This window comes from Chanos chanos, chromosome 10, assembly GCF_902362185.1.
Source record: "Chanos chanos chromosome 10, fChaCha1.1, whole genome shotgun sequence".
Classification (NCBI taxonomy): domain Eukaryota; kingdom Metazoa; phylum Chordata; class Actinopteri; order Gonorynchiformes; family Chanidae; genus Chanos; species Chanos chanos.
This window is the reverse complement of record NC_044504.1, coordinates 19,855,841-19,866,752: the sequence shown is the minus strand read 5'-3', so window position 1 is coordinate 19,866,752 and position 10,912 is coordinate 19,855,841. Positions and strand designations below refer to the sequence as shown.

At 39.9% G+C, this 10,912-nt stretch overlaps 1 protein-coding gene across 1 annotated transcript in view; it reads left to right on the top strand.

Annotated features, from left to right (window-relative positions):
• The first annotated feature begins 3,080 nt into the window (after positions 1 to 3,080).
• LOC115823404 (kinesin-like protein KIF3C) overlaps positions 3,081 to 10,912 on the top strand; it is an 11,049-nt gene continuing 3,217 nt past the window's right edge. Inside the window, exons 1-16 of the mRNA XM_030787451.1 lie at positions 3,081 to 3,088; positions 4,280 to 4,398; positions 4,613 to 4,674; positions 5,016 to 5,099; positions 5,435 to 5,585; positions 5,900 to 5,973; positions 6,163 to 6,301; positions 6,581 to 6,664; positions 6,902 to 6,933; positions 7,108 to 7,131; positions 7,459 to 7,569; positions 8,307 to 8,386; positions 8,772 to 8,928; positions 9,304 to 9,387; positions 9,992 to 10,501; positions 10,793 to 10,912. Coding sequence (XP_030643311.1) covers positions 3,081 to 3,088; positions 4,280 to 4,398; positions 4,613 to 4,674; positions 5,016 to 5,099; positions 5,435 to 5,585; positions 5,900 to 5,973; positions 6,163 to 6,301; positions 6,581 to 6,664; positions 6,902 to 6,933; positions 7,108 to 7,131; positions 7,459 to 7,569; positions 8,307 to 8,386; positions 8,772 to 8,928; positions 9,304 to 9,387; positions 9,992 to 10,501; positions 10,793 to 10,912 — 1,839 coding nt within the window. The remainder of the gene's footprint in view (positions 3,089 to 4,279; positions 4,399 to 4,612; positions 4,675 to 5,015; positions 5,100 to 5,434; positions 5,586 to 5,899; positions 5,974 to 6,162; positions 6,302 to 6,580; positions 6,665 to 6,901; positions 6,934 to 7,107; positions 7,132 to 7,458; positions 7,570 to 8,306; positions 8,387 to 8,771; positions 8,929 to 9,303; positions 9,388 to 9,991; positions 10,502 to 10,792) is intronic.

Genomic DNA, 10,912 nt, shown 5'->3' with positions numbered 1-10,912 from the left:
GAACTGATTAAAGTTGAAAGAATTTTATAATTATGTTTGAATGAGTTGTCTTTCATTTTGTGGAAGATGATTTATTGCCTTTTGTTTGTAGTGAAACATACTCTTCAGTTATTCAAATTCACAGAAGTGTTGACACATGCAAAGAGGAAGTCTCGTTTGCTGTCAGTGTTTGGTGCTGTGGCCATCACCATCACTAATCTTTATGTGGAACCACAGCAGGTATATCCTGCCTACCCTTTCCCTTTGTTTAATCTCTATTTTATGAAAATGTATTTATTATTCTTCAGACATTTAATTCTAAATTATATAATCTTTTCTCCCTCTATATAGAAAATGTGTTATATTCAGAGGTAGGTCTTAGAAGTTACTCCACTATTCCATCTCTACTTGGAATTAGGATTGTGACAGAGTAAAAAAAATATTTAGCAGCCATTAATCTTTAGCACTGTTATTTGATTAAGGTTGAGGTTGAGCAATAATGCTCTGGCAAGGAAGTAGGGCATTGAGTTTCTGTAGTGCTATCTTAATCTTAGAATAGTTCTGCTCTTGAATGTTCATCCTGAGTAATCACTCACTTTTTTGTCCACTTAAATGGAAGATCACTCAACATAGTAGGACAGTTGTTCACATACGTCACTGCCCTGTTTGTTTAGTGTTGCTGCTTTTGGTCCATTTCCATTGAGCTTGTGCTTAGATTGACTGCCCCTACCCCCAGCCAAGGGAAGCACTTCCCAAGAAACATGAGCTACATTTACTCCTGACCCATTTAAAAGGAACCATTTGCGGAATCCGATCCAGGGGGTACAGCGGAATCGCTTGCAGAAACACTGGTTGACTGCCAGTTTGCCCCCACCCTACCAACCCCGGGTAAAAATATATCCCATAGTGCACTTGACAGGAAGCCACCAATGTCACTGGATCACCTCAAAAAAACAAAAAAAAATTGTGAGTTGGAGACCACATTTCTGCAAACCCCCTTAGTTATTTTAAACACAACCTCTACACAGAGTAGGTATCACAGTAATGTGAATAATCAAGGTCACCTTTTTTGATAAAGGAAAGTGATTTGATTGTGGGGGTGCAATCACTCTAATGGTGATGGTCTGAGTTGTGAATGTCAAAGCAAACAGTGTCATTTGATTCATTTGATTAATTTTAATCATTAAATCTGATGTTTTTCAGCCAAAATAATCAGCAGATTAGAAGTTTAAAATTACATCCTTGGAGACTGGGGTGGATGAATGATAAGGGCAAAACCTGAGCAGTTTGTTCATGTGTCATCTATTGTTAAGGTTACATTCTCCAAAAATTAGTAAAAAAAAAAAAATAGTATATACTAACTGGACACTGAAAACTGCATTTAATATTTTATTATACACGTCTACTTTGCTCAGACCTTTTGATCATAATCAAGCTCCCCGAGAATCATTGTCCAGCAATACGTGTGAGCGGTAACCATCTTGTCTTGTGCTGTATTCATTACAAAGCCTGGTTCATCAGTGTTGTTAAACATAAAGTTTATGCTTTACTTGAAACGTGCCTTTGCGATGTTACCATAGACTCTTCAGAAAGATTATACTGCCACCTACAGGCAAATGAACTGCACTTAACAAGTTGACTGAAAAGTGTGGGTGTTCACACATATTCGGTACATTTGTTAAAGTGAAGAGATAATGACATTCAGAATCAGTCACCGAAGGAAAACGTCAGACGAAATAAACACCATCTACTTGGAAACACTGCGGCCGAGCTGCGGCGGAGTGGGGCAAAGTATTTTAATACACGAATACAATACTCTTCAACGTCTGAGCAATATTTTTGTTAGTAATTATACAAGACATGTACAATTCCAGTTTGGGTATAATCTGCTTTATCTAGTACGTATCCACACAGAGTTTTAAATAATTCTGTCGCTGAGTTTAGGAGTTGGGGGACATGTATGTTTTTACAAAGATTTGGGCCTAGGTGTTTATCAATGTATTCACAACTACAGCGGACAGTGGAAGTAGCTTAAAGGACTAAAATTCATATTCTGCAAAACTTTTACATAGTCATAACTCCTAAGTTCTTCCATAGAATGATTTGAAACTCTGAGTTGATATGTAGCCTATTCGACAAAGCAGAATGCTGTCAAGTAGTAACTGGAAATATCTTGTAGAACCATTTTCAACTTCATTGTCCAAATGCTGTGGACAGATACATAGATCGCATTTGTAATAAATTTGCAGTGCATTTCCGTAAAGCTGTTAATATTCGTGCATTCGTCAGGTGGGAGCGGATAGCTTGATCGCAGTTTGGAAACAGCATGGCTACACTGTCAGAGGAAGAATTCTGACCTCTTGTTATTACCGTCACAGCTGGCTATGTCAGGATCAAGCTGTTCACGTCTTCTCTGAACACACTGTCTCATCCACGTCAACCATAACTCACCCTTTACACAAGACTTTTCTATAGGGGCTTTGCTCTGTACTCTCTTCATCACTGCCTCATTCTTGTGGGAATGGTCTCATATTATGTAGTGGAACACCAGGCACCTGAAATAACCAATTTCACCAGCAAGTGGCTGTTGAAGTAATAGCGAAGAAACCTGGGCCACAATGGCAGCTTTTCCTCTTTGAGATGAAAGACTTAAGTCTGTTCCTCTATAAGACAGTCAGTGCATTACGTGTTCGATGTGATGATGCGAATGCATACCTTTCGCAGCCTGTAAAATCTATATTAAAATTTAACTTAAGAAGCACAGAGACCGATGGGTTCTCACAGACCAGCGTTCCAGTTTGATTCCCGGGCAACCGCCGATAAACAATTTGTTCGGTCTTGTATTGTGACTTCTGGATGGGGTAGGAAAAGCAACATCTAGATGCAATGACTATGAGCAGTGGACCTCTAAGAAACTGTAAATTTATGGGTTGACAAGTCTTTATCTAATAAGACATTTCTGGAGACAAAATGGGATCATTGAAATGTGCCCATTTAGTCTGCTTGCATCAAGTTTTCGGGTTGACGACATAGGCCTATGTCTGCGATAATGAATATATATTTGGTAAATATTTCAATTTTTAATTTGACCGTTTGCTAACATGAAAAGGTAGACATTTTCCTTCTGCTGATCAAGTGCATAATTTGTAAGGCTTTTGTAATCACTTCTTAATCTGTAATATGCCTAAACGTATAGCCGACTGTTTTCAGGTACATTCATGTTAGTGGTGCATTTGTGTCATAAATCGTTTTAAATCACATTTAATATATGCATTTAAGCCTTACCAAACATGTGAAATCACGTTTGTAAAGGGATAATTAAGGGATGATCTTTCCTGTCATGGTCATAAATGATATTTTGAATTTTAATAATACAGATATATATGGACAATTAATTTTAAAACACAATGAATAAGATGTTTTTCATTTTTCAGTGATATTATCAGCCCAGCTTTTTCATGAAATGTCACAATCAGTTGAAGTGGCTGAGTTTTCCATAAAAGGAGGTCCCTTAGAAGCTATTCAAAGTCTGGCGCGCGGAACTCATTCGCTTGACCGGTTTGAGATGGATGCGCTGCTGCTTCTGGAATTCAGTGATTAGTGTGAGCGCTACAAACAACAATATCCTGTGCCTTTAATCAAAGATGAACCGCCTGCGAGATGTTCTGAAACGTTCACGGAACTAGGATTGCCATTAATTGATTTCAAACTGTTGCAACTTTCAATGAGGGATGTGGAAAACTTCCTTTGGTTTTTCTAATTTAAATGGGATTTAACGCACCGAATATATTTTCATATTTAAATGTCTGACTGGACTGTTTTGTTTCATAAAAGTATCGGACATCACCTCACAATAACCTTAACCCAGTGTGGATTATGACACATTCTCTGCCCTTGATCTGATTATTACTACTCCTCACTCAAGAAGTACCATTTTCGTTTGAGTTACCAACTTTTATTTCAACGGTACGTATTTGACGCAACTACAACTATCGCAGAATACCCTATGGAAGTAATATTCAGTCCTACAAAAGTAGGATGTTTTTGAATAACCAGTTCAACTATGTGACAATCTTTTTTATTTCCTTTTTAATGTCTGTGTATCTTTGTAATGCTTTGTCCACAGGAAAGAGCATACCACCATTTACTGTCAATCGACGCTGAACTAACTGAGTCGTCGAACTCCGCATACCCGTGGACACATTTGTGTGCATGTTTGACACAAGGCGGTGTTCTTATTGCCATATTATTCACAGGTCTTCTGTGATTAAGTTGGATATTTTGTCTGAACATTTTTCAGACAGGAAAATACCAAAGAACTGGAAGGGGTGATTCAGATGGACAGAGCTACAAACCCAGCAAAGAGCTTTCGAGTGGTGGTGCGCCTGTGTCCGCAGAAACAGAAGGATCAGAGAACAGGTCACACTTAGGGCTGTTATTCTGACAACATACTGACAACAGTCAGGGCTTCTGTAGCACAGGACGTTTTGTCCACTGACACCAAACAAAATTTTAGGAAGGAGCAAATTTATTTATCAACTTTTGTTGATGAAGAAATCTGCTTTAATAAATTTATCAAAAGTTCACATTGTAACTTTTCTAAACTCCTCATATTTGATTTGGTGTCATTTAGATGAGACAAGGAGCTCCATTAACGTAGTAGGACCAAACAGGATTGTTGTGGATACAGGTCGGGTGAGTATACATATCATGAATTCAAACCAACCATATTAATTGAATATTTTAATTCAGCCAGTGGCCTGAATACCACTCAGTACCAAAACAAATGTTTTCCTGGAGATCTTACACATTCCTGACAGTGATATGACACCTTCATTACATGTGTTGTGAAAGTAAATCTGTTCCAGTCCACGTGGTGGAACTGATTGGTTTTAATTGCTGTTTTAGTTATGGGTAGAGCAGAATCTAATGTGCCTCTGAAACTATTAAATGAAGCAATGGGGATACTAGATGCCATGCCTTCAATAACCTAAGTGATTTAATTTAATTTAATTTAATTATATCAATGTGTGTAGGGTCACCAGCCTCACTCGCTGGACTTTGATGCCGTGTTGGATGAGTCTACTACCCAGAAGGATGTCTATGAATCAACAGTAAAGGTAGATTTCAAGCACACATCCTCTGGGAAGTCATAATATCAAAACTTGGGATATTGTTGTAACTCCCATAATAAGAATTTGTGAATTTTGAAACCTGTGTAGATTCATCTACATATTGAAATAGTTTAAAGACATGACTTTCAGATGAATAGGAATGGGACACATTGTGATGTACTTGCCAGGCTGATGTTGCTGGGGAGAAGACTCTGTCTGGACAGGCTGACGCAAAGTGACAATGCAGTTTATTCTGACTTTGTTTAGTGTATTGCTGAGGTCAAAATTTGTCTCAGTTTAAAATAAATTATTTTCAGCCTCTGCGCTTGTGACTGTTTCAGCCTTTGGTGGGGTCCCTGATGCGAGGATACAATGGCTGTGTCATTGTCTATGGCAGCCCTGGTACTGGAAAGACATACACCATGCTGGGCAACAGCATCTCTGGGAAGCAGCGTGGAATCCTCAGTCGAGCTGCTGAAGACATTTTTAACTGTATCTGTCTTTTAAAACCTGCATTCTTCGTTGCCCTAGAACACAGAGTTTCGTATCTGGGACTGTTCAAAGTGGGCTGAAAGACACTTGGGGTCTCAAATGAGACTGTCAGGGAGAAATAGCTGTGTGGATGACTGTTGTAATAATTCCATTATTTGCTCAGATTTGAGGCTTTAGTTCTATTCCCACTTTGTCTACTTATTCAAACACATTTCAGATACCTGAGGGCAGTCCCATGTTCTGCAGTGTATCACCACTACAGCTATAGCCTAGTGGCAAAACTCAGTGTTGACACCCTTAACTGTAATGGCCAGCACCAGAGGCATCATACTGCAGAGTCAGAGTGTCTTTCTACCACATATCCAATGAGAAGATTTATGACCTATTGGTAAGGACGTAAGTTGTTGTTCGTTTTAAATGTGCAGTGGGGAATTAAAAAACGTAGTCAATTTTGAAACTAACTGAATATTTCTTTGAGTCAGTTATCGATTTCCCAGGTCTCTTGATGTGTTGCAATGCTGATTGCTGTGTATTTGGTTTAATAATGTTACTCCACTTGTACTTTGGTGCCATACAGGAGAGCCAGATGACGGAGGTGTGTCGTATCCATGATGGAGAAGAGCTGGTGCAGTTGGAGGGGCTCAAAGAGGTGGAGGTGAGCTCGGCACAGACCCTGCTGCATCTGTACCGCCGTGGGACAGCCAACAGGAATGCAGGTAGCCTAACATGCACAACATGCGAGGTGAGGTTACTCAGATACAGCTGTTCAAACTGAAAAAGCAAAATTGTCTGTTTTTGAAAAATCATGAATTATACATCCTCCTCATGCAGTACACACTGGAATAGCTTTGACTTTCATCCAATGTCTCAGAGAGAAACAAAGACATGCTGACATGCTCCACACTGTGAACAAGGCTCATTGTGAATGAGCTTGTGCAGTATGGTCTGTGTTGTGGTATCCTCATATCCCTTGTTCCTCTGTGCATCTCTGTTAGGTATTTCAAGAGGTGATTTTGCAAGCAAGAGCCATGCCATATTCAACATTGTCGTCATAAATACAAAACTCCAGTTCAATAATGGTAAGCCAATACTGCAACTCATTAAATTGGACCCCCCATGCAGTCATTGGAATTCAGCCCCATATTTCTTAAATGATGTGTTAGTGAAGCAAGATAAGCGCATATCTTTATCCCACTGGGATCCGTTTTTGGTTTGTATTACTGCATGTTGCAAAGTCAGTGACACAGGATGACTGGACTGCATTTCTGAGAATTAGGGGAAATGATTCCTTGGTGTGTGTGTGTTTTCTGGCCTAGAGGGGATGGTCACTGCCAGCAAGCTCACTCTGGTAAGATGATAGCAACAAATTAATCTCATGACAAATTCTTGAAACATGTTTTTTTTTCCCTGGTATTTAACATAAACCATGTGTCTGTAATAAAATGAAAAAAAAAGGATCTTGTGCTCTGAACCTCTTCCTGTAACTTGGCATCCTGACTCTTCCCTTTGTGTTTTTTTTAAGGTGGATCTTGCAAGTTCAGGCAAAGTAAGAGAATGTGATTGCTCAACCTCTTGTTTTATTAATACACATATAAAATATATAACAATGAAATGTCTTGTGAAAGAGAGACCAAACACTTTTAAAAGCATTGGTAGTGTATAATTCTGTACTTGTCATAACATCTTCTCAGCCTGTTTATGAGTATATTTTCTTTTAAGTAAAAAAATATTTAATGAAAATTAAAGTTGAATGATAGCAACGATACCTTGGTGTAAGGATTAAACTCTCACCAATTGTTTGTACTCCTCAGTATACAATCATGGTGACTGAAGGCAGTGACCTGGGGGTTTTTGTCTTCTCTTTCTCTCTAAGGGAATGTGTTGTAGCACTGCAGCCATGGATATAAAGAAATCCTTGCAGACATGTCAAGAAAACCCACAAGAGGCAAAGACACTCAAGCGATCCCTTGCAATATTCAGAAATGCACGTAAATTGTTATTTTTCAAATCACAGAAATGCAAGCATTGTTCTTTCCACATTTTTTTCCGTAACTGACACGGTGCCTTGTCATTGTTTTACGTTTAAGTACGTTTACGTGTAGCTATTTCTAAAATGGTAAACAAAGCACTGCTATCTGAGGAATGTTTACAGTCTACTTCCAGAGGTTCTCTCTTTGCAGCTCTAATCTAATGGATTTGCCTGCTACAGTGCTGACCCTTTGCGTGGGAAATTACACAAGGGAAATTATGTTAAGGGTTGAACATTTTTCCAGTGGTTGGGGGATATCAACTCCAGCAAACTGAAAGTAGGATATTGGCCCTATCACTATGGCAACTGCCAGATAAGAGGAGGTTGGTTCTCTCCCCTGCAGAATAATTTTTTGACTGTAACGGCCAAGGTCACAGCAGTATATGTTCTCTGAGTGGAGATTAACTGTTTAAAATTCTTGAGAATACAGAGTTTGGGCCACCCCAGCTGGAACAGAGTTTAGGCCACCACAACTGGAACTAGAAGACAGAGTAAAAAATATTTTTACATGAAAAGGACAACAAAATTTCTCTGTTTTCACATACTACTGTACAGATAAGTTTTAAATGTACAGTGTTTCCAGCAATATTTGCAGAGACACAAGTTAACTGCTTATTTATTCCCTAATGTATTTAGAGGCCTGAGAGAGTGAGTGCATCTTTTTCTAATGATATCTGTCTCTCTGATTGCAGATGATTTTTGCCCTCAGTACTCCCAACTGTCAACATGTTCCATACAGGGAGTCCAAACTGACCCGAGTTCTGAGAGAATGGTAAGCATCAGTCATCCTGGTACTGTTATTTCTTCAGATTAGCCATAAAAATACCACTTCTGCCCACCAAAACACTGATAAATACTAACTAAAATACAAATACAAACTGAAACACAGACAAAACTAAAAAGTAATTTCAAGTGAAAATCCAGTTCTTAAATTCACTCTGAGCTGAAACTTTGAATTTTGTTAGGCTTGTTTTTTGAGGTACCCGCTTGCTTCAAATGTTAAGTTCTTGGGGTTTAAATCATTAATGAAATCTATTCACAGAGGTTTAAAACACAAGAAAACAGCATCTCTGAGAAATATTTAGAGTCAGCGAGAGGTGCTGGTAAAAGCAGTGTGTTAAATGAATGTACTGACAGGCATTTGGACCCGTACACAGTTTGGGAGGAAACTGTTGGACCTGTCTGATCGTGACTGTGTCATCTCAGCTGAGCACTGTGACGGAGACACTGAGCTGTCTGCAGCTTGCCTCGCGAGCTATGGCCATGCCAGGACGACCTATCCACCGCTCTCAGCTCCCCTGCTCTCCTCTACGGGTATGTCTATTTTTCAAGCACCACCTTATACAAGTACAGTCATATAGGAGCTCATGTACACAGCTGCACGTACAGTAAACTTGTCATTTACCTGCAGTTCCTCATTTGTAAATTGTCGCATCACCTAACTCATTATGAGTGAGAGTGAGAGGGAGTGACTGGCCAAAGAAATTCCACAGCAAAGCACTTTTAAAATATATGCTTTAAGAAACTGTAATATTTTGTCTACAGAGAAAACATCTTTTGCATACTTTGAATGTTCATACCACAATGCATATCCAACTCAAGATGTTTTTTGAGAGCTCATTTCCACTCAAACTCAGGGTCAAGAACATTTAATCATTCAATGTGTGAATCATCTCTTGGACTTATCAGGTGCTGAGTGTGAGGGCATGTGAAAAGAATGCAGTTCCTGTGAACAGGCAGCTAGCCCAGGTGCCAGCCAGCAACGATAGAAGGGTATGTACTCTGAGAGAGAACTCCCTGTACTTGTGTGGAGGGCTTCCACTGTCCTGCCCCAGCTTTTGCTGCTGTTACAGTGACTGGATTTGTATGTCAAGTGTCTCCTTCAGGCCCCTGACTCGTAAAAGTTTATGTGCAAAACCCCCACAGCTTTGTTCACTCTTTTTATTGAAATTGTTGAGTGTCTTAAGACTGTCTCCCAAAGTTACAGGCTTTACTCCCCCAATTTTAAGCTCAGAAGACTGAAAAGATAGCAAGAAAAAATGTTCAACCGAAATATTTTACAGGCTTATATTTCTGCATCTTTACTATTATATTATTTTGTGGCCAGTCAGATTAATGCTCTTTTAAAGAACACCTTTTTTTCTGTTGATGTGCTTTGTTGCTGTCAGTATAACAGATACCACTTTCCAAACATGGCATCTGTTGTTAGTGTATTCTTAAGCCAAATGTATATATTTGTAACTGAATCATTTCCTCTGCTCTGCTACTTTTTAATCAGGGCCTTTGTGCCCACTACTGCTTTAAAGAGTAGGATTTCCTGTTAAAACACTTTAAAGCATTTTGATTAGCTGTGAAAACTTTTTTGGCATTTTGTTAGTTTCAGTCTCAGACCTGCTTGCCTCCCATCCCATCTGGACCGGGGCCTCAGCTCAGACCTGGCCAGAGACGGAGTGAGGAATCGGATCATCTGGCTTTCCTGCCGCAGCTGGATAAACCTGGTCTCACACAGGGGCCACAGGAGAAATGTGGGGCTGTGGACAGTAGGCTCGCTCACTCCTTATCACGGTCTCAGTCCAGCGGTTTGGTCCATCCTGTGCCATGGCGGTCAGTGGAGAGGCTCTCCTCATCTTCACTGGGCTCCTCAGCACCCCCAGCTCTTCCCTCCCCAACTACAGTGCTTTTGGAGTGCCCAGGCTGCAGGCAAGAGCGTAAGCTTAGGGAGGACTATGATAAGGTTGTCATGCAGGTGCGAAAGGACAAGGATACTTTGAATCAGAGGGTGGCAGAGTTGGAGGCAGCACTTCAGAAGATTGGATCAGAGGAACCAAAGAAAGACACAGTCAGCACCACACCACACACTACGACAGAGACTGCTGAGAAATCGGAGGTACTGAAATAAACCGAGGACGGTCCACAGTAAAGATTGTAGACCCACGCATCTTTGGTTCCGTTTATTGGTTTCTTTAAGAAGTACCGTGCACTAGAGTTTGTTAGAGAGCTTATTTACACTTGCACTATCATTCAAACTCAGGCATTAAGCAGTGAGGCAGCACTCAAAGAACTTAGTGGAGAAGTAGAAGATTATAATGGCAAGGGATTTTGAGATAGAATTAAGATTGATTTTGCTGGATGATACAGGTGGTTGTTAAATACAGAACGGCTATTTTTGTCATTGAAGGTTTCTCTTGGGCCAGAGAAAGAGCTGGATGAAGTCTTGTCTCTGAGGCAAGCTCTGGAGGTCAACAGAGATGACCTCTTATACTTGGAAACTGAGAATAACCATCTGAAAATACAGCTC